The sequence below is a fragment of the Pelodiscus sinensis genome, chromosome 1, assembly GCF_052426305.1.
Source record: "Pelodiscus sinensis isolate ZL-2025 chromosome 1, ASM5242630v1, whole genome shotgun sequence".
In the NCBI taxonomy this organism is placed as follows: Eukaryota; Metazoa; Chordata; order Testudines; family Trionychidae; genus Pelodiscus; species Pelodiscus sinensis.
Window position 1 is genome coordinate 354,570,560 of NC_143052.1, and position 22,392 is coordinate 354,592,951.

Below are 22,392 nucleotides of genomic sequence, written 5' to 3' on the forward strand. Positions count from 1 at the left end.
CTTCATTAAGGCTTCTTTAAAATACTGCCAGCTGTCCTGGACTGCTTTCCCCTTCATGTTAGCATCCCAGGGGATTCTGCCCATCAGATCTCGGAGGGTATGTCTACACTACAAAGTGAATTCGAACTAACAGACGTTAGTTCAAATTAACTTTGATAGGCGCTACACAGGCAAACCGCTAGTTTGAACTTAATTGGAACTAGCGGAGCACTTAATTCGAATTAGGTAAACCTCATTCCACGAGGACTAACGCCTAGTTCGAATTAAGAAGTTCGAATTAAGGGCTGTGTAGCCACTTAATTCGAACTAGTGGGAGGCTAGCCCTCCCCAGATTTCCCTGGTGGCAACTCTGGGCACCACCAGGGAAACTCTTCTGCCCCCCTCCTGGCCCCAGAAGCCTTGAAGGGGCACAGGCTGGCTATGGTGCCTGTGTCAGGTGCAAGCCTGCCAGCACCCAGCCAGCAGACCCTGCAACTGGCACGGCACGAACCAGGCACCCGCTGCCACCCAGCCCTCCGCCTCTTCCCAGGACCAGGCTGGCGGCTCCCGGGAGCCTGCCCAGGGCCGCAAGAGGCGGGCGCCCGCCTGGTCTAGTGAGGAGATCGTGGACCTCATCCACGACATCCGCACTAGGCACAGGAAAGTGGCCGTCTAGGGCAGGAGAGCTGCCAGCCTGGTCATCCAGGAGCAGGTTTGCATGAAAATCAGGGTGGTCCAGTGAGACCCCCGACCCTGAGCCCTGAGCTTACAATGGCCGTCCTGGGTCAGACCAAAGGTCCATCTAGCCCAATAGCCTGTCTGCCGACAGCAGCCAACCCTAGGGACCCTGGAGGGGATGGACCGAAGACAGTGACCAAGCCATTTGTCTCGTGACATCCATCTCCAGCTTTCCACAAACAGAGGCCAGGGACACCATTTCTACACCCTGGCTAATAGGAGGTCCACGATGTCCGCACTAGCCCAGGCGGGTGCCCGCCTCTTGCGGTCCAGGGCAAGCTCCCGGGAGCCGCCAGCCTGGTCCCAGGAAGAGGGGGTGGGCTGGGGGACATTGGGTGGGTGGCTCGAGCTGTGCCAGGTGCAGGGTCTGCTGGCTGGGTGCTGGCAGGCTTGCACCTGGCACGGGCACCGTAGCCAGCCCATGCCCCTTTAAGGGGTCCGGGGCCGGGAAGGGGGCATAGAGTTTCCCTGGTGTTGGCCAGAGTGGCCACCAGGGAAACCTGGGGAGGGCTAGCCTCCCACTAGTTCGAATTAAGGGGCTACACAGCCCTTAATTCGAACTAGCTAGTTCGAACTAGGCTTAATCCTCGTAAAATGAGGTTTACCTAGTTTGAACTAAGCACTCCGCTAGTTCGATTCAAATTCGAACTAGCGGAGCGCTAGTGTAGCGCCTATTAAAGTTAGTTCAAACTAACGTCTGTTAGTTCAAACTAACTTTGTAGTGTAGACATACCCTTATAGTTCTAGCCTTCACAGCCTCCTGTGGCAAGGAGTTCCAGAGGTTGACTATTTGCTTTGTGAAGAAGAACTTTCTGTTATTAGTTTGAAGCCTGCTACCCATTCATTTCATTTGGTGTCCTCTAGTCCTTCTATTATGAGAACTAATGAAGAACTTTTCTTTATGCACCCTTTCCACACCACACATGATTTTATAGACCTCTATCCTATCCCCCCTCGGTCTCCTCTTTTCTAAGCTGAAAAGTCCCAGTCTCTTTAGCCTCTCTTCATATGGGACCTGTTCCAAACCCCTCATCATTTTAGTTGCCCTTTTCTGAACCCTTTCAAAGGCCAAAATATCTTTTCTGATAGTTGATACACAGTACTGAAGATGTGGGTGTACCATAGTTTGATACTTCCCCTCCTCCTTCTTTCCCTGGCTTCCCCCTTCCAGCTCCCTCCTCCCAGGTTTCCTCCTCCCTTTCTCTTCCCAACTCCCACCTCCTTTTCCCAGTCTCCCCTAGTTTTGTTCAATAAAGTGAGTTTCCATTTTTGAACACACGTGTCCTTTATTTTTTACATCAGGAAGGGGGACTAGGGAGGGGTAAGTGGAAGGAGGTGAGGGAGGAATGGGGCACGAGCCCCTGATGGGGAGGACTGGGGTGGTTCTGCGGGCTCCTCGGGGTGGAAGCTCTCCTGCAGCCCCCCAATTGACCTCCCCCCCCCCCCCCCCGGATGGCAGCCTGCGGCAAGTACAGCTGAGCTGAAGGTCGACTGCTGTGATGTGCCGAGTGTGGGCATTCAGGGCACTCCAAGCCAGGACTGCTTTGCTGTCCCTCATCGAGTTAAACAAGCGAGCTGGGAACCCTGAGAACTGTCTGTCCGGGGTGGGGGTCGGGTCCCTTCAAGCACAGCCCTCGGCTAGCCTGAGACAGCAGCTCCACGCTCTAAGTCCTCCTCTGATGCCCTGCCGGCACTGCTTCCGGCCATCCTTAACCTTGGTTCAGGGTCCACTCAATGTGGACCCGCTAGTTCAAATTAGCAAAATGCTAATTCGAACTAGATTTTAGGTTTAGATGCCCTAGTTCGAATTAGCTTAGTTTGAATTAAGTAATTTGAATTAAGTTAGTTTGAATTAGTGCTGTCGTGTAGACAGACCCTTTGGGAGTCAAAATCAAGAATCCCTGTTCCACAGTCCAGTCCATAGAACCCTTCCTGGCAGCAGGGGGTGGAAGAGAGGAGCGGGGGCTGCAGAAGCTCACCCCAAAGTCTGTCGGTGGTGCCCATTCCCTGGCGGGAGCAGGGCGTGGTGGGGCGACTCGAGGGGGGGGATCCTTTCCTCCAGGCTGTTTGTTGCAGGGGAATGTTGTGCAGGACACAAGTGCAACGTGGCGCAGCAAAGATTTAGATACGATGCTGCAGGACGGACCCTGCAAGGCGATTAGCCAGGGAGGCCCCCGCCGGCTCCGGGTGCTGCTGACTCTGAGGACCAGAGCTGGGACTGGACGAAGTCAATAATGAACTAGATCAATTCTCCGGTTCTGCTCATTCCCTGTGAAGCACCAGGCCCTGGCCCCTGGGAGAGGATGGATCCTGGGCTAGATGGACCCTGGGTCTGACGCCGGCCGGGCCTCTGTCCCTGGGCAGGCTCCAGGCCGGGGGCAATTAGCTCTTGCTGCTGTACGAGGCGTCTGTGCCTGATTAGCCCCTGGTCACACCTCAGCCTCCGCCTGTGTCCCAGGGGCGGGGGGAGTCCCCGGCGCTGCTGCCAGGATGCTGGATAAATACTCCCGGTGCCTGGCAGGCTGCAGCCTGCGCTCCAGGCAGCCGGGCCCGGGGGTTTGTTCCTTCCACTGAAGATCATTGTCCTGCCCACCCGGTGAGTCGGCTGCGCGGAGAGACGGGGGGTGATTCTCTGACCCCTCTGTGGGGAGACTCCAGGCAGAGACCAGCCCCACAAAGCTTCTGTAATTCTGCCCCTTGCTTGCTAGTGACTCTGGACGATTTTCCTAATGGACAGACAACCCCCTCGCCAGCGTGCGCAACAAAGCCCCCGTCACGCCCGGGCACAGAACCAGGGAAAGAGGCGGGGGGGGGGGGATTTTTCCAATGAGTCTTTCAAAGCTGAGACCATCTCTGCTCTGCCTTGTCCCGGGCTCTGTCCTGAGAGGAGGGATTTGTCCCAGGGCCGCTGGCCAGGGTTCCTCTGCCCACTGCTGGGGGGGTTGGTGCAGTGGGTGGGTGGTTTTGGGGGCACCGGGCCATGGCAGGAGTGGGGAATCTCATCCAGCTCTCATTGTTCTCCCTGGTGATCCCTGCTACCCCCTAGCCCGGCGCCTCTGCCTGCTGCCCCGACTGCACCTCCCCTCTATGGGAACATCTCAGCAGGTCACATTCAGACAGACACACACACACACACTCAGTCACTCATATTGACACTGACACAAACAGAGAAACAGACACAGACTGACACTCACAGACACACATTCACTCACCCTGACACTGCCACGCTAAGACTCACGCAGACAAAGTGTGATGCAGAAACACACACAGAGACACAGGGACGCTCGCTCACACTCACGCGCTCACACCCTGCTGCAAGGGGCAGTAAAACCCAGGAGTGTCCAGGGAAGAGACACACAGGCCAGCACATTCCCCATCGGCTTCTTCCTTCCCATCTCCGCCTCCTGCCACTGGCTTCTCCCCCGGCTTCACTCTGGCTCCCTCGGGTTCCCACACTAGGAGCTGGGCCCGTCCCTGGCCAGCGCTCGCAGACACAGACTAGCTCCCAGCAAGCCGGGTGCGTCTCCATGGCAGGGTCTTTGGGCTCGCTCTGGCCGGTCGCAGAGGCAGGGCTGATCCGTGTCCAGGCCAGAGTCACAGGGGCAGGTCGGTTTGTACCCAGCACGGCTCAGCCCTGCCCCCATTCTCCCTCTGGTGCCCTGCGCTCTGGCTGGGTGAGAGCTGGCAGGAGCCTGCCTACAGGTGCAGGGAATCGAACCCCAGCTCCTAGCGCCACCGGAGCCAGGGGGACAAACTGACCTGCCGTCCAGCCCCACTGAACCCTGCTCAGCCTGGGCCTTGTGAGTGCGCGTCGCTGGGCCTGTCTCGCCCCCCGTCCGTGCTGATGTGCCCCTGCGCCTGGGCCCGTCCCATGGGCCGTGAGAAATCTGTACTCCTGCTGCGCTCCATGCGCCTGAGAGGGCCAGCAAGTGCCCGGGCCCTGCAGAACTCAGGGACACTTTTCTGGCCCTTCCAGGCGTTCAATCTCCCGGCCGGTAACAATGTGACCTCAGGTCTGGCCTGACTGTGACTAGTGTGGGGCCAAGGTATCAACTTCCTCCCTAGCGATCGCTCTGGAGCTGCGGGCAGCAGAGCTGCGGGGGGGCAGGATCCCTGGTTCCTTTGAAATGAGCTAGGGCTGGAAATCAGCAACTAAAGCGAGCTCCATTTCTGGGGAGAGATGCCCCTGAGTTCCTGGAGCCTGGCTCCTCCGGCTCCGTTCCAAACAGTCCCCACTGATACCTGTGAGAGCAGCCCCAGGCCGGCAAGAGAGGGCTCTTGTGTGCAGGGATTCAGCAAATCAATGTAGAACTGCACGTCCCTCCCCTCGTCCCAGGGGAACTCACAGGTTCATTTTGCATTGACACAGGGGTTGGGAGCTGGCCAGGACAGCCACTGCTCAGCATGGTGGGTTTCAATAGCACCAGCTTCCACCCTGCGACGTTCCAGCTGACCGGGTTCCCAGGCCAGGAGGCGGCTTACCACTGGATCGCCGTCCCCTTCGTTGTGTTATACGTCACTGCCATGGCGGGGAATTGCCTTGTTCTCTGCATTGTCTGGGCAGACCGGCGTCTCCACCAGCCCATGTATCTGTTCCTTTGCATGTTGGCAGTCAACGACCTCGGGATGTCTCTGTCAACCCTGCCCACCGTGCTCGGCACCTTCTGCTTCCACTCCACAGACATCGCTTTCAACTCCTGCCTGGCCCAGATGTTTTTCATTCACTTCTTTTCTATGGTGGACTCAGGGATTTTACTGGCCATGGCGTTCGATCGCTTGGTAGCCATCTGTAACCCGCTGCGCTATGCAGCCATCCTGACCCCCCCCAGGATCATGAGAATCGGGCTGGCTGTTGTGGTTAGAAACTTCAGTGTGTTGTTTCCATTTCCTTTTCTCATTAAACGCTTGCCGTTCTGTCGCTCCAATGCCCTCTCCCACGCCTACTGTCTGCACCCTGACGTGATGAAGCTGGCGTGTGCAGACATCTCAGTCAATGTCAGCTATGGCTTAGCTGTTCTTCTCTTGACCTTTGTACTAGACCTCTTGCTTATTTTCATCTCCTACGTTGTCATTGTGATGACCATCTTCAATATAGCCTCTGGGCGGGAACGCCTCAAGGCCCTGAACACCTGCATCTCCCATATCTGTGCCGTGCTAATATTCTACATCCCAATGATGTCCGTCTCTGTGATACACAGGTATGCTAGGCACACCCCTCCTCTAGTCCACTCTCTGATGTCCATATTTTACCTCTTCATACCCCCTGTGTTAAACCCCATCATTTATAGCATAAAAACCAAGGAAATTCGAAAGAGTATCCTCAAAATGTTCTCTAGGTAGCTAACCCAAACTGGAGATGGGAAAGGTTTCTTTAATGTACTTCTCTGGGTTTATAAGTACATGAATGGATGGAGGGAGGCCGGGAGGGAGGAAGGGAGGGAGGGAAGAAGTTTGGAAGAAATGGGCAGATGGATGAGGGGTGGATGCATAGAGGGATGGATGAGGGATGGATAGATGGCAGGGAGAAATATGTTGATGGATATGTGGTGGATGGATAAATGGATGGATAGGAGAAATGGGTTGATGTCTGAGGGGTGGGTGAATGGATGGATAGATGGACAGATGGACAGAAGGATGGATGGATAGATGGGAGAAAAATGTTGATGGATGAGAGGTAGGTGGATGGATGGATGGATGGATGGGCGGATGGATGGATAGAGAAATGGGCTGATGGATGAATAGATGGTTGGAGAGATGTTTTATAGTTTCTGAAGTCACTAATAATTCGGGGGTCTTCTATTCTGGGGCATCTCACCGAAGATACTGCACAGGGCCTGATTTCAAAAAGGTCTGGATTTAGGTTCTCCAAGAACTGGCACTTGAAGACATCTCGGTTTAGGCATCTACACACTGAAGCCACTAAAATCTCTAGTCTCCTTTCATATGTAGGACATTCCTTGTGCGTCAGGTGTCTGGCTGATCATGCAAAAAGAGACGACACCAACTCTGAGATGAGGTGGGTGAACTGTGGCCTTCTGGGAGATGTTTTGTCTCTAATTTATTCTTTATGCACAATTCTTTGTGTGAGGCAGACGGTGCCAAACGTGACTGTCCTCTGTATCACAGCTGCACACTCGGTAGCTGGAGCGAGGGGAGATTGCAAATGACTTATAAATAAAAGCCATGCAAACCCGACACAAGACCTCGAGAGCAGTTCCAACAGCTGATTCGTACGTGGGATTTCCTCCAGCAGCTCGGGCGTCAGCTCAGAGTTGCTCCTCCGTGACTTTCCGTCTGCCCCTGGCCGGCTGCCATCTCACCTCCCCCCGGTGTTAATGACACAGCTCTCAGGGCCGGACTGGGGCTGCTCCTTGCGGAAGGATGAACACGGGACCCCGCTCCCCGGCAGGCTCAGCGTGCTGGAGAGCTGGCAGCCCAGTGCCAAGCCCTGCGGGCCCCTTGGGCGCTGCCCTGGTGCAGATCCAAGGGAGGGCGGGAGGCACGAGCCAGCAGGGATGTCCAGCTTGGCTGAGAGGGTGTGAGAGCGCAGCCCTGTCCGGGGTCGCACTGCCAGGGCCCCTCTCTGGACCCGTGCTCCGGCTGTGCTCTGGCGCAGGGGGCCAGGATGGTTCTGGATGGGGGCCAGGCTGAGTCGTGGCTCCACGCTCCCTCCCCCACCTATTCTGTGGGTGGGAGCTGGACTGGGCCACAGCTCCCACCTCCCCCGCCTGTCCTCCGGGCATGGTCCCCTTTGCCCAGCCATGGCCTGTATGTGGAGGTGGGACGCCTTCCCTACCCCCAGCCTCAGGTGTGTGTGTTGGGAGGGGGGGCTGGCTTGGGTCACGTTCCCCAGGCACGTGTTGGAGGGCAGGCCTGGAGCTGGGGCCGGAGCTGGGCCTGGGTCATATTCCCTGGCCCTGGGGTGAATTATGGGTCCCGGGCTGGGCTGCTATCCCTGGTCCAGCGTTAGCTGGGGCTGAAGGACGGGGGGACCCTTCCTGGGCAGGGTGCTGAGCCCTGTCTACAGGGAGCCCCTGTGGTCCACCTGTGACTGACCCCAGGGGTCTCTGTGCAGCATGGCTGTTCTCTGCACTCGCTGCCCCCAGTGGTGAGTCTGCAGTATGACGTCTCTCCTCTCTCTGCCCCTCCCTGGCCATGTTCTGGAAAACCATCGGATTCCAGGCACTTCCTGTTTTCCTGCCACCACCGAACCCAGGCCTTGGTTTAAGTTAGGATAACTTAGCATCTCAAATTTGGTGGTCCTAGCTCTTATGGTTTTGGAGGAGTTATTGAGCAAACGGACTCACGGACGCACAAACAGACAGATGTACACACTCTGAAACATGGATGCAGATCACACACGGGAGAGGTTTTGGAGTCACCGTGGATAAAGTTCTGAAAACGTCCTATCAGTGTGCAGGGGCAGTGTGAAAAGCAAGCAAAGTGCTGGGAATCATTAAGGAAAGGAGAGAGAATAAGACAGAATAGATCAGATGCCACTATATAAATCCATGGTACATCTGGAATACTGTGCACAGATGTGGTTGACCTACTTCAAATAATAGATAGTGGAAAAGGTTGAGAAAAAGGCAACAAAAATGAAGAGGGGTATGGAACGGCTGCCATAGGACGAGAGATGAAAACTAGCGGGACTTTACAGTCTGGAAAAGAGATGAGTAAGGAAGGAGACGATCGAGGTCTATTAGTGGAACCAGTGAATATAAAAGTGTGATTTACTGCTTCATGCACCACCCCAACCAGAGTCACCCAGTGAAATTAACAGGCCGTGGGTTTAAAATAAGCAAAAGGAGATGTTTCTTCCCACAGTACACAACCTCTGGAACTCACTGCCAGAGGACTTTGTGAAGTCAAAAACTACAGCTTGAACCCCTCTAGTCTGGCACTCTCTGGTCTGGTAGCATCTCTGGACCGGCATGATTTCAGTTAGCCAGATAATAATGCGTGTGGCTAAGCTTCCCGCACTCCCAAAAAGTTTGTTCGACAGGGGACGGATCACGCAGTAACTGCCCCGGTCTGCTCGTTCCCTGGGATGCACCTGCCATTGGCCGCTGTCAGAGGACAGGGTGCTGGGCTGCAGGGCATTGGTCAGATTCAGTGTCACACATGCCAAGAAAGTCTCAGAGGGGTCATAGAATCCTAGAATCATAGAGCTGAAAGAGACCTCAGGAGGTCATCAAGTCCAGCCCCCTGCCCAAAGCAGGACCAACCCAACTCAATCAACCCAGCCAGGGCTTTGTCAAGCCGAGACTTAAACACCTCTAGGGATGAAGAGTCCACCCCGTCCCTAGCGAGCCCATCCCAGCGCTTCCCCACCCTCCTAGGGAAATAGCTTGTCCAAATATCCATCCTAGACCTCCCCCACTGCAACTTAGAATCATAGAATAATAGGACTGGAAGGGACCTCGAGAGGTCATCGAGTCCAGCCCCCCGCCCTCAAGGCAGAACCAAGCTCCGTCTACACCATCTCTGACAGATGTCTATCTAACCTGTTCTTAAATATCTCCAGAGAGGGAGATTCCACCACCTCCCTTGGCAATTTATTCCAATATTTGACCACCCTGATAGTTAGGAATTTTTTCCTAATGTCCAATCTAAACCTCCCCTGCTGCACTTTAAGCCCATTACTCCTTGTCCTGTCCTCAGAAACCAAGAGGAACAAATTTTCTCCTTCCTCCTTGTGACACCCTTTTAGATATTTGAAAACCGCTATCATGTCCCCCCTTAATCTTCTTTTTTCCAAACTAAACAAGCCCAGTTCATGAAGCCTGGCTTCATAGGTCATGTTCTCTAGACCTTTCATCATTCTTGTTGCTCTTCTCTGTACCCTTTCTAATTTCTCCACATCTTTCTTGAAATGTGGCGCCCAGAACTGGACACAGTACTCCAGCTGAGGCCTAACTAGTGCAGAGTAGAGCGGCAGAATGACTTCACGAGTTTTGCTTACAACACACCTGTTGATACAACCTAAAATCATATTTGCTTTTTTTGCAACAGCATCACACTGTTGACTCATATTCAACTTGTGGTCCACTATGACCCCTAGATCCCTTTCCGCCATGCTCCTTCCTAGACAGTCGCTTCCCATCTTGTATGTATGGAACTGATTGTTCCTTCCTAAGTGGAGCACTTTGCATTTCTCTTTATTAAACCTCATCCTGTTTACCTCTGGCCATTTCTCTAACTTGCTAAGGTCATTTTGAATTATGTCCCTATCCTCCAAAGAAGTCGCAACCCCACCCAGTTTGGTATCATCTGCAAACTTAATAAGCGTACTCTCTATCCCAGTATCTACATCATTGATGAAGATATTGAACAGTACGGGTCCCAAAACAGACCCTTGCGGAACTCCACTTGTTATCCCTTTCCAGCAGGATTTAGAACCGTTAACAACAACTCTCTGACTACGGTTATCCAGCCAATTATGCACCCACCTTATCGTGGCCCTATTTAAGTTATATTTGCCTAGTTTATCAATAAGAATATCATGCGAGACCGTATCAAATGCCTTACTAAAGTCTAGGTATATGACATCCACCGCTTCTCCCTTATCCACAAGGCTCGTTATCCTATCAAAGAAAGCTATCAGATTAGTTTGGCATGACTTGTTCTTCACAAACCCATGCTGGCTATTCCCTATCACTTTATTACCTTCCAAGTGTTTGCATATGATTTCCTTAATTACCTGCTCCATTATCTTCCCTGGGTCATTTGTGAACTTGCTGAGGGTGCAATCCATCCCCTCAGCCAGGTCATTAAAAAAGATATTGAACAAAACCAGTCCAAGAAGAGATCCTTGGGGCATTCCACTAGAAACCGACTGCCATCCTGACATCGAGCTGCTGATCACTACCTGTTGGGCCCAGTAGTCTAGCCAGCTTTCTATCCATCTTGCAGTCCATTTATCCAATCCATACTCCATTAACTTGCTGGCAAGAATATTGTGGGAGTCCATATCAAAAGCCTTGCTAAAGTCAAGGTATATCACATCCACTGACTTCCCCATATCTGCAGAGCCAGTAACCTCATCATAGAAGCTAATCAGGTTGGTCAGGCACGACTTGCCCTTTGTGAATCCATGTTGACTATTCCTGATCACTTTCCCCTCTTCCAAGTGCTAGGGTCACCGGGCTGGTCTGTAACTTTGAAAACAAGTCGTCTTGTGGCACCTCAGGGTGTGTCTATACTACAGGGTTTTGTCGACAAAAGTGGACTTTTGTCGACAAAACTATACATGCGTCCACACTACCGCTGAGTTCTGTCGACATAACGTCGACAGAACTCAGCAATTTTGTCGACGCTGGTAAACCTCATTTTACGAGGCATAACGCCTTCTGTCGACAGAGTTTCTGTCGACAGAAGGTGTTATTGCATGTAAACTGTCCTTTGCGTCTACACTACCATGTCGACAAAGCAGCTTGCTTTGTCGACAGAACTGAATGTAGTGTAGACGCTCTTTGTCGACAGAAGTTTTGTCGACAGTATCTGTCGACAAAACTTCTGTCGACAAAAGCCTGTAGTCTAGACGTACCCTCAGAGACTAACAAAAACCACAGAGAGTATCCTAAGCTTTCTTGGCAAAGCCCCTTCCTCAGATGAGCTGGAGTGGAAATAACAAGAACCCAGAACTAACAGCAACAGAAGGGGGAAGGTGTCTGATAATTGTAGGACAAGGGCAAATGAGGCTAATCAGGTTGGCTGGAAGTGTCCCATACTTTGCTTCTGATATACACAAGGTGTTAAACACAGGGAAGGCTGGTTTTCTAAAAAGACACCCCATTAATGTCTTTGTTCAGTGTCAAATTTGCAGATCCAGATCAATTCTGCACTCTCACTCTCTCTCTGAAATTGGCTGGTGACATCCCTTTGTGGAAGAATGGCTACTTTGAAATCCACAGTTGAGTGCCCAGGCTAATTTAAATGTTCCCCTTCAGCTTTCTTTGTGTTACCGGTTCTGACGTCTGACTTGTGTCCATTTAACCTTTCTCACAGAGACTGTCCAGTTTGGCCAGTCTCCATGGCAGTGGGACATTGCTGGCACTTGACGGCATAGATCACATTGGAGGATGTACAGTTTATGAGCCCCTGGTGTGGTGGCTGACGTGGTTAAGGCCTGTGAGGGTGTCGCTTGCCTAGATGCGTGGGCAGTGTTAGCAGCGGGGTTTGTTGCACGGGTAGGTTGCTGGGTTGAGTGTGTTTGCGGTATGATGTGTGGCTGCTGGTGTGATATGTATTTGCTTCAGGTTGGGGGGTTGTCTGTAGACTGACCTGGCTCCCAAGGCCTGCGAGAATGAGGGGTCATTTTCCAGGATAGTTTATAGACAGGCAAGGGTCGATCCCCCTCAGGATCGATGACCCAAATTCAACCTTTAGGGACACACTGTCAGGGAACATCGGTGTTTGTGTGTGCGCAGTGGTATTGTCAGAGGTGACCTGTGTAAGCAAATGGTTCCTGTTTACACTGAATTCACCCCTCTTTGCAGGGGATGGCAAACCATCTGGGTGCGAGGCCTCCCTCTTCAGCTAACCTGTGGACCATGGATGCTTGGGAGAGGCCTCTGTTTGGACCACGGATGCATGAGGGCCTGTTGCGCACCCAGGCTGGAGTGGCTCCGAGCCTGCTGGGAAACACGCTGTATAAAGGCCCTGGCGTCTGATGCTTTCCATCTCCCATCTGCTGGGATGCTGGGTAGAGAAATATTCAAGTCACAGACTGACATCCCGGCACACCCTGGTGCCCCTGAAATGGCCATTGAATTGGTAACTCCGCACTGAGGCAGGAAGAACCATTTGCAGCTACAAAGCTCATCAACTCCACCAGGATATGGGATCTCAGGAGTGAATTCACGAGGGGGCTGGCACTGGTCTTCGAACCAGAGCACTCTCTCTTTGCTTTCTTGTCCCAGACATTTGTGTAGTTCAGAACAACTCGCTGGACACGTGTGTCGGGGCCAACTGTGAAATATTCACGAACCTGGGGGGTACCGTGCCTGAGGCCTTAGGGACGAGTCAGAGCTGCCGTGTGCCCATCCCATGGCCCTGGGCTCGGGAGGGTGCCGGACGCGGGCTGCTCGGGGGGATGGTGCTGTTGGCGACGGGGTAACCAGGAAGGCGTCACAGGGGCTGTTCAGGGCTGGCTGGTGAATCTGAAGAAGGGAACAGCCACCAGCTGTGGGGAGGGGCTGCTCCATCCTGTGCAGCTTGGCCCTGCCTGAGTGCCCTCGGCTGGCTGCCTGGGATCCCTGGGCACACGCCGGCCGGGCCTCTGTTCCTGGGCAGGCTCCAGGCCGGGGGCAATTAGCTCTTGCTGCTGTACAAGGCGTCTGTGCCTGATTAGCCCCTGGTCACACCTCAGCCTCCGCCTGTGTCCCAGGGGCCGGGGGAGTCCCCGGCCCTGCTGCCAGGATGCTGGATAAATACTCCCGGTGCCTGGCAGGCTGCAGCCTGCGCTCCAGGCAGCCGGGGCCGGGGGCTTGTTCCTTCCACTGAAGATCATTGTCCTGCCCACCCGGTGAGTCGGCTGCGCGGAGAGACGGGGGGTGATTCTCTGACCCCTCTGTGGGGAGACTCCAGGCAGAGACCAGCCCCACAAAGAGTCAAACGTTTCCTTTTCTCGTCTGTGCTGGGCAAATTCTGCCCCTCGCTGGCCAGTCGGTTCCAGGCAAGTCCCCTCGGGGCAGAGGAGCCCAAACGCCGGGTGCCCAGCAAAACCCCGTCACCCCCAGGCAGGAAACCAGGCAGCCGGGGAAGGGGCAGGGGGGATTTTTAAAGTGAAATTTTAACACCCGGATCTCCTCTGCATTGTGAGAGTCCACGTCCCTCAGCTCTGTCCTGAGAGGAGGGATTTCTCCCAGGGCCACTGGCCAGGGTTCCTCTGCCCACTGCTGGGGGGGTTGGTGCAGGGGGTGGGTGGCTCTGGGGGCACCGGGCCATGGCAGGAGTGGGGAATCTCATCCAGCTCTCACTGTTCTCCCTGGTGTTCCCTGCTACCCCCCAGCCCGGCACCTCTGCCTGCTGCCCCAACTGCATCTCCCTTCCCCTCCCCTCACCACGAACATCTCAGCGTGTTACACCCAGAGGGTGTGTCTAGACTACATGCCTCCTTCGACGGAGGCATGTAGATTAGCCAGATCGGAGGAGGGAAATGAAGCCGCGATTAAAATAATCGCGGCTTCATTTAAATTTAAATGGCTGCCCCGATCTGCCGATCAGCTGTTTGTCGGCAGATCGGGGCAGTCTGGACGTGATGCCCCGACAAAGAAGCCTTTCTTCATCGGCACAGGTAAGCCTCGTGAAACCAGGCTTACCTGTGTCGATGAAGAAAGGCTTCTTTGTCGGGGCATCGCGTCCAGACTCCCCCGATCTGCCGACAAACAGCTGATCGGCAGATCGGGGCAGCCATTTAAATTTAAATGAAGCCGCGATTATTTTAATCGCGGCTTCATTTCCCTCTTCCGATCTGGCTAATCTACATGCCTCCGTCGAAGGAGGCATGTAGTCTAGACACACCCAGAGAGACACACACACACTGATAGACAGGCAGGCAGGCAGACACACACACACACACTGATAGACAGACAGGCAGGCAGGCAGGCAGACAGACATGCACACACAGCTCCTATAAGGGCAATAAAACCCAGGAGCGCCCAGGGAACAGACACACAGGCCAGCACGTTCCCCACAAGCTTCTTCCTTCCCATCCCCTAACTGCTGTCGCTGGTTTCTCCCTGAATTCATTCTGGCTCCCTCGGGTTCCCACACTAGGAGCTGGGTCCATCCCCGGCCAGTGCTCGCAGACGCAGACTAGCTCCCAGAAAGCCGGGCGCGTGCCCATGGCAGGGTCTCTGGGCTCGCTCTAGCCAGAGTCACGGTCAGGTCGGTTTGTACCTCAGCCCTGTCCCCGTTCTCCCCCCCACGCTCCGCGCTCCAGCTGGATGAGAGCTGTCAGGAGCCTGCCTACAAGTGTAGGGAATCACAATCCAGCTCCCGGCGCTGCCAGAGCCAGGGGGACAAACCCTACTCCGACCAACCTGCCATCCAGCCCCACTGAACCCTGCTCAGCCTGGGCCTTGTGCGTGCGCGTCGCTGGGCCTGTCTCGTCCCCCGTCCGTGCTGATGTGCCCCTGCGCCTGGGCCCGTCCCATGGGCCATGAGAAATCTGTACTCGCCACACGCTCCACGCGCCTGAGAGGGCCAGGAAGTGCCCGGCTCCCTGCAGAGCTCAGGGACACGCAGGCCCCATCCTGCTTTCAGCTGCATCCCCTGCCTGACACTCTCCAACCCCCGCAGAGCTGGGGCAGGCGCAGAAGCTCTGAGGGGTTAGGGTGAGGGGGTCGCCCTTCACACTCGGCCAGAGTCAGACCAGGCCTGTAGGTCTCCTGACTTCTCTCTGTTTATGGGGAGGGCGGGGGAGGCGGCAGTGAGCGAGGGGCGATGGAGAGGAGCCACGTGCCCCCTTCACAGGCAGAGACACGGGATACGGCCGGACGGGACCAGTGTGAGCAGCGACTCTGAGCTCCTGCCGGAGACCTGCCCTGAATGAATCCCTGGTCCAGCCAGTGCAGGGCTTGTAGAAAAGCAGCCCACTTGCCCAGGAACAGGAATTCCCAGCTGATCTCGGCTGTTCCATCCAAGGGCTAATTTCTCCTGCTGATACAATGCGCATCTCTCCTCTAGTCTGAGTGTGACAAGCCGGGGGCCACGTTACCAACCCCCCTCCTGAACCACGTTCCTCAGCTGTGGGCAGCAGAGCGGGAGGGGCAGAATCTCCTGCCTCCCTTTCCACGAAGGAGGGTAGAACCCGCACTCTAAGAGCCTCGCTCCTCCGGCCCCAATCCGAACAAGTCCTCACCAATTCCCTGGCAGAGCAGCCCCAGGCTGGCAGGAGAGGGCTCTGGCATGTTGGAATTGGGCAAGTCAGTGTGGACTTCCCTGTCCCCTTACTCCAGGGGGACTCACAGGTTCATTTTGAATTTACACAGGGGTTGGGAGCTGGCCGGGACAGCGACTGCTCGTCATGGTGGGTTTCAATAGCACCAGCTTCCAGCCTGCGACGTTCCAGCTGACCGGGTTCCCAGGCCAGGAGGCGGTTTACCACTGGATCGCCGTCCCCTTCGTTGTGTTATACGTCACTGCCATGGCGGGGAATTGCCTTGTTCTCTGCATTGTCTGGGCAGACCGGCGTCTCCACCAGCCCATGTATCTGTTCCTATGCATGTTGGCAGTGAACGATGTTGGGATGTTTCTGACAACCCTGCCCACCGTGCTTGGCACCTTCTGCTTCCATTCCACAGACATCGCTTTCCACGCCTGCCTGGCCCAGATGTTTTTCATTCACTCCTTTTCCTTCATGGAGTCGGGGATTTTAGTGGCCATGGCGTTCGATCGCTTGGTGGCCATCTGTAACCCGCTGCGCTACGCAGCCATCCTGACCCACCCCAGGATCCTGAAAATTGGGTTGGCTGTTGTGATTAAAAGTACCAGCATGATCTTCCCTTTCCCCTTCCTGATTAAACGACTGCCAATCTGCAAAAGCAACATCCTCTCCCATGCCTACTGCTTGCACTCGGACATGATAAGGCTGGCGTGTGCTGATTTAACTGTCAATAACGTCTATGGGCTATTTACCACTGTCTTTACTTACGGCTTAGACTCGCTGTTCATCATCTTCTCTTACATTAAGATTCTGAAGACAGTTTTAAATATTGCATCCAAAGAGCAGCGCCTCACAGCCCTGAACACCTGCATCTCCCACATCTGCGCCGTCCTACTCTTCTTTGTCCCAATAATTTCCCTTTCTGTTATTCACAGGTTTGGGAAAAATGTCCCTCATGTTGTGCAAATCCTCATGTCCTATGTCTATCTCTTTGTCACCCCTCTGTTAAACCCTGTCATTTACAGTGTGAAAACAAAGGAGATTCGCAAGGGGATCTTCCGCCTGTTCTCTAGAGACATAATGTAAAGAGGGAGTTGTATGAGTTAAGGTCTGCTTCGACGAGAATTGAATGCCTCGACAGAGGAGCTCCACATCTTTCCAGAAGTTATTTCACGCTATCCAACAGTAACATACTAAAGTCACTCAAACTGTGTATGGTGAGTGCCCTGTAGCAAGTTCTGTTAGCGCTTTTGATGGCTTTCCATTTGCCTCAGACATTAAAGAAATTCAAAGTCAAGCAGTGTTTCGGGGTGGAGAGTGTGGCTGTGAGCAGGAAGGAAACGCTCCTGTAAACCAGAGACCTTGCTGGTCTGATGTCAGTTCTACAGCACAGACTCATTGTTAGCCCCGTGTATCTCGCACGAGGATGGGGGTGGGGAGGGGCAGCACTCCTGCCTTCGCCATAGGTCCCCCATATCTGTGATGGGGGAAGGCCACATGCTTTGTCACATCTGCACACTCAGCCCCTTGCCCACACCAGGGGCTGGGGAGCATCTTTCTGCCCCACTCCCCATGCTCATTGTGTGCCCCCTCTCAAGGGAAGTCAGGCAACACCCGTTTCTTCCCCCTTCTCAGTTCTCTTCTTTCTGCCAGAGAACTCATCCCAAGGGGTGACACTGACATCGCGTTGGAGGCCAGAGCTGAGATGGGGACGTTTGTTATGCTGGGAGGTGCACGTGACTCCCGTCAACCGTGGCTTCGCTCTAGAGCCAGTTCCAGAAGGGGATGACATTGCTGGTGCTTCTAATCAGACACCAAGAACTCCTGCTTGTGTTCCCCTTTGCCACTTGGTTGGTTTTTTTGAAGGCACGTAACCCCACAGGGCTGAGCCCATGAGTGGCTAGGAGATTCCCTGAAACCTTGTAACGGGTTGGCCGCAGCACTCAAAAAGCACCACATTGCAGACAAATAAACAGAGACAGGCCACCGGGCTGTGTCCCTGTCTGCCCTGTGCCTGGCTATCGAGGTTCCCTGGCAGATAAATGGCTTGGAGGAATAAGGAGATGGGCAGAAACACGCTGCAATACAGTGGGCCTGGGCCAGACATTGTATGTGGCTGCTGCTTGGGAAGAGAACCTGGCCAGAGCAGTGGGAAGCACAGGGCAGTGTTGCCAAGTGGTGTCTGTTGCTCACAATTTCCTTGGGGAGTCTGTTCCTGCCAGCGGGTGGGACAGGTCTCTGGAATGGTTGCCAGCCTGAAAAGGCCATTTCCAGACCCAGCCCAGTCCACAGAGATGGGTCCGTTTTGATGAGACATTTCTAGACATTTCACTTTCTGGTTTTATTTAGTGTCAAACTTTTCCTTTCAATGAATAAACCAGGGCTGTCAAGGAATTAAAAAATGTAATTCCGATTAATCACGTGCACCTCCCTTTTGAAATGCCACCCCGGTGTGTCACCGGGCCAGCTCTTCATGGAGCCCGGGATCAGCTGGAGTCCCCAGCTGACCCCTGGCTCCATGCAGTGCAGCCCCTTTGAAGCGCCTCGGTGGCGCATCAAAGGGGGAGCGCAACACAGAACCCAGCATCATCTTGAGAGCCCAGCTGATCCTGAGTCCCGCTGCCACGGGGAGCCCAGAATCAGCAGGGAGTCCCCAGATGACCCCGGGCTCCAGGGCTTCTGCTTTAAAAAGCTATCTGTGGCATTTCAAAGGGGCAGCTGCCATGGAGCCCAGGGACTGCCCAGCTGATCCCAGGGTCTGTGTGGCAGCAGAACCCAGGGGCAGCTGGGGACTCCCTGCTGAGCCTGGGCTGCAAGGCTGACCCTTTGAAACACATGCAGAGGCGGCATTTTAAAGGGGCAGCAGCAGAATCCTAGAATCCCAGGGCTGGCAGAGACCTCAGGAGTCACCAAGTCCAGCCCCTGCCCAAAGCAGGACCAGCCCTGACTCCATCATCCCAGCCAGGGCTCTGTCAAGCCGAGATTTTAAAACCTCTAGGGATGGAGATTCGACCCCCGGCCTAAGGAACCCATCCCTGTGCTTCCCCAGCTGCCTAGGGTATGTCTACACTGCACTCCTCTTTCCAGAGAGGAATGCAAATTCAGGGGAGCGAAATTGCAAATCAAGCGCAGATTTGAATTTCCCATGCTTCATTTGCATAGTCACAGCAGGCCGCTTTTTTGAAATACCCTATTTTGAGATAAAAAACGCTGTTTAGATGCGAAAGCGGCGAGGAGTCCTGTGGCACCTTATAGACGAACTGAAGTGTAGGAGCATAAGCTTTCGAGGGAAAAGATGCGGTTGTTTTCAGAAAAAAACCCTTCTTTCAAAATAACCCTTAAACCTAATTTTTCAAGGAGTAAGGGTTATTTTGAAAGAAGGGTTTTTTTTTTTTTTTTTTTTTTTCGAAATAACCCCCTCTGGCCTGCATTTTCTTTCAAAATAGGGTATTTCAAAAAAGTGCCTGGACACGATAATGCAAATGATGCATGAGAAATTCAAATCCGTGCTTCATTTGTAATTTCACTCACCTGCATTTGCATTCCTCTCTCGAAAGAGGAATGCAGCGCAGACATACCTCTAGGGAAATCGATTTTCCTAATGTCCAACCTAGACTTCCCCACTGCATCTTAAGACCATTGCTCCTTGCTCTGCCGTCTGCCCCCACTGAGAACAGCCTCTATCCTTTGGCATCTCCCATCAGGAAGTTGAAGGCGACTATCAAACCCCCCTCACTCTTCTCTTCTGCAGACTAAAGAAGCCCAAATCCCTCAAATTGGAGAGGGTCCAGTGGAGGGCGACCAAAATGATTAGGGGGCTGGAGCACATGACCTATGAGGAGAGGCTGAGGGATTTAGGTGTATTTAGTCTGCAGAAGCGAAGAGTGAGGGGGGATTTGAGAGCAGCCTTCAACTTCCTGAAGGGAGGGTCCAAAGAGGCTGGAGAGAGGCTGTTCTCAGGGGTGACAGATGCAGAACAAGGAGCAATGGGCTCAAGTTGCAGTGGGAGAGGTCTAGATTGGATATTAGGAAAAACTATTTCCCTAGGAGGGTGGGGAAGTGCTGGGACGGGTTCCCTAGGGAGGAGGTGGGTTTCTCCAGTCTGTGGTTTGCTGGGCCAGTGTGGCAAGGCCAGAAGCCTCCAGCAGGGGGCTCTGTGGCCGGTTCACCCCAGCACGTGGCTGGACACGTGTTTCGGGGCAAACTGTGAAATATTCACAAACCTGGGGGGTACCGTGCCCGAGGCCTTAGGGATGAGTCAGAGCTGCCGTGCGCCCATCCCATGGCCCTGGGCTCGGGAGGGTGCCGGACGCGGGCTGCTCGGGGGGACGGTGCTGTTGGCGACGGGGTAACCAGGAAGGCGTCACAGGGGCTGTTCAGGGCTGGCTGGTGAATCTGAAGAAGGGAACAGCCACCAGCTGCGGGGAGGGGCTGCCCCATCCTGTGCAGCTTGGCCCTGCCTGAGTGCCCTCGGCTGGCTGCCTGGGATCCCTGGGCACACGCCGGCCGGGCCTCTGTTCCTGGGCAGGCTCCAGGCCGGGGGCAATTAGCTCTTGCTGCTGTACGAGGCGTCTGTGCCTGATTAGCCCCTGGTCACACCTCAGCCTCCGCCTGTGTCCCAGGGGCGGGGGTGTCCCTGGCGCTGCTGCCAGGATGCTGGATAAATACTCCCGGTACCTGGCAGGCTGCAGCCTGCGCTCCAGGCAGCCGGGCCCGGGGGCTTGTTCCTTCCACTGACGATCATTGTCCTGCCCACCCGGTGAGTCGGCTGCGCGGAGAGACGGGGGGTGATTCTCTGACCCCTCTGTGGGGAGACTCCAGGGCAGAGACCAGCCCCACAAAGCGTCAAACGTTTCCTTTTCTCGTCTGTGCTGGGCAAATTCTGCCCCTCGCTGGCCAGTCGGTTCCAGGCAAGTCCCCTCGGGACAGAGGAGCCCAAACGCCGGGTGCCCAGCAAAGCCCTGTCACCCCCAGGCAGGAAACCAGGCACCTGGGGAAGGGGCAGGGGGGATTTTTAAAGTGAAATTTTAACACCCGGATCTCCTCTGCTCTGTGAGAGTCCACGTCCCTCGGCTCTGTCCTGAGAGGAGGGATTTGTCCCAGGGTCGCTGGCCAGGGTTCCTCTGCCCACTGCTGGGGGGGTTGGTGCAGGAGGTGGGTGGCTCTGGGGGCACCGGGCCATGTCAGGAGTGGGGAATCTCATCCAGCTCTCACTGTTCTCCCTGGTGTTCCCTGCTACCCCCCAGCCCGGCACCTCTGCCTGCTGCCCCAACTGCATCTCCCTTCCCCTCCCCTCACCACGAATATCTCAGCGTGTTACACCCAGAGAGACAGACAGGCAGGCAGGCAGGCAGACAGACACGCACACACAGCTCCTATAAGGGCAATAAAACCCAGGAGTGCCCAGGGAACAGACACACAGGCCAGCACATTCCCCACAAGCGTCTTCCTTCCCATCCCCTAACTGCTGTCGCTGGTTTCTCCCTGAATTCATTCTGGCTCCCTCGGGTTCCCACACTAGGAGCTGGGTCCATCCCTGGCCAGCGCTCGCAGATGCAGACTAGCTCTCAGCAAGCCGGGCGCGTGCCCATGGCAGGGTCTCTGGGCTCGCTCTAGCCAGAGTCACGGGCAGGTCGGTTTGTACCTGGCACAGCTCAGCCCTGTCCCCCTTCTCCCCCCCACGCTCCGCGCTCCAGCTGGATGAGAGCTGTCAGGAGCCTGCCTACAAGTGCAGAGAATCACAATCCAGCTCCCGGTGCTGCCAGAGCCAGGGGGACAAACCCTGCTCCGACCGACCTGCCGTCCAGTCCCACTGAACCCTGCTCAGCCTGGGCCTTGTGCATGCGCATTGCTGGGCCTGTCTCGTCCCCCGTCCGTGCTGATGTTCCCCTGCGCCTGGGCCCGTCCCATGGGCCATGAGAAATCTGTACTCGCCACACGCTCCACGCGCCTGAGAGGGCCAGGAAGTGCCCGGCTCCCTGCAGAGCTCAGGGACACGCAGGCCCCATCCTGCTTTCAGCTGCATCCCCTGCCTGACACTTTCCAACCCCCGCAGAGCTGGGGCAGGCGCAGAAGCTCTGAGGGGTTATGGTGAGGAGGTCGCCCTTCGCACTCGGCCAGAGTCAGACCAGGCCTGTAGGTCTCCTGACTTCTCTCTGTTTATGGGGAGGGCGGGGGAGGCGGCAGTGAGCGAGGGGCGATGGAGAGGAGCCACGTGCCCCCTTCACAGGCAGAGACACGGGATACGGCCGGACGGGACCAGTGTGAGCAGCGACTCTGAGCTCCTGCCGGAGACCTGCCCTGAATGAATCCCTGGTCCGGCCAGAGCAGGGCTTGTAGAAAAGCAGCCCACTTGCCCAGGAACAGGAATCCCCAGCTGATCTCGGCTGTTCCATCCAAGGGCTAATTTCTCCTGCTGATACAATGTGCAATCCACCCCTAGTCTGAGTGTGACAAGCCGGGGGCCACGTTACCAACCCCCCTCCTGAACCACGTTCCTCAGCTGTGGGCAGCAGAGCGGGAGGGGCAGAATCTCCTGCCTCCCTTTCCACGAAGGAGGGTAGAACCCGCACTCTAAGAGCCTCGCTCCTCCGGCCCCAATCCGAACAAGTCCTCACCAATTCCCTGGCAGAGCAGCCCCAGGCTGGCAGGAGAGGGCTCTGGCATGTTGGAATTGGGCAAGTCAGTGTGGACTTCCCTGTCCCCTTACTCCAGGGGGACTCACAGGTTCATTTTGCATTGACACAGGGGTTGGGAGCTGGCCGGGACAGTGATTGCTCAGC

General features: G+C 55.1%; 2 protein-coding genes across 2 annotated transcripts; both read left to right on the forward strand.

Moving 5' to 3' along the window:
* Positions 1-4,946: 4,946 nt before the first annotated feature.
* On the forward strand, positions 4,947-6,057 carry LOC142827385 (olfactory receptor 51I1-like). Its single transcript, XM_075922729.2, has one exon. It carries the CDS (start codon positions 5,122-5,124, stop codon positions 6,055-6,057), a length of 936 nt encoding a protein of 311 aa, XP_075778844.2. The 5' UTR covers positions 4,947-5,121.
* Positions 6,058-15,529: 9,472 nt separating this feature from the next.
* Positions 15,530-16,951, forward strand: LOC142827387 (olfactory receptor 51I1-like). Its single transcript, XM_089777120.1, has one exon. It carries the CDS (start codon positions 15,752-15,754, stop codon positions 16,694-16,696), a length of 945 nt encoding a protein of 314 aa, XP_089633246.1. The 5' UTR covers positions 15,530-15,751; the 3' UTR covers positions 16,697-16,951.
* Positions 16,952-22,392: the final 5,441 nt, after the last annotated feature.

Coding starts and splice junctions, on each gene's coding strand:
- LOC142827385 (XM_075922729.2), top strand. CDS start 5,122: ATGGTGGGTTTCAATAGCACCAGCTTCCACCCTGCGACGTTCCAGCTG.
- LOC142827387 (XM_089777120.1), top strand. CDS start 15,752: ATGGTGGGTTTCAATAGCACCAGCTTCCAGCCTGCGACGTTCCAGCTG.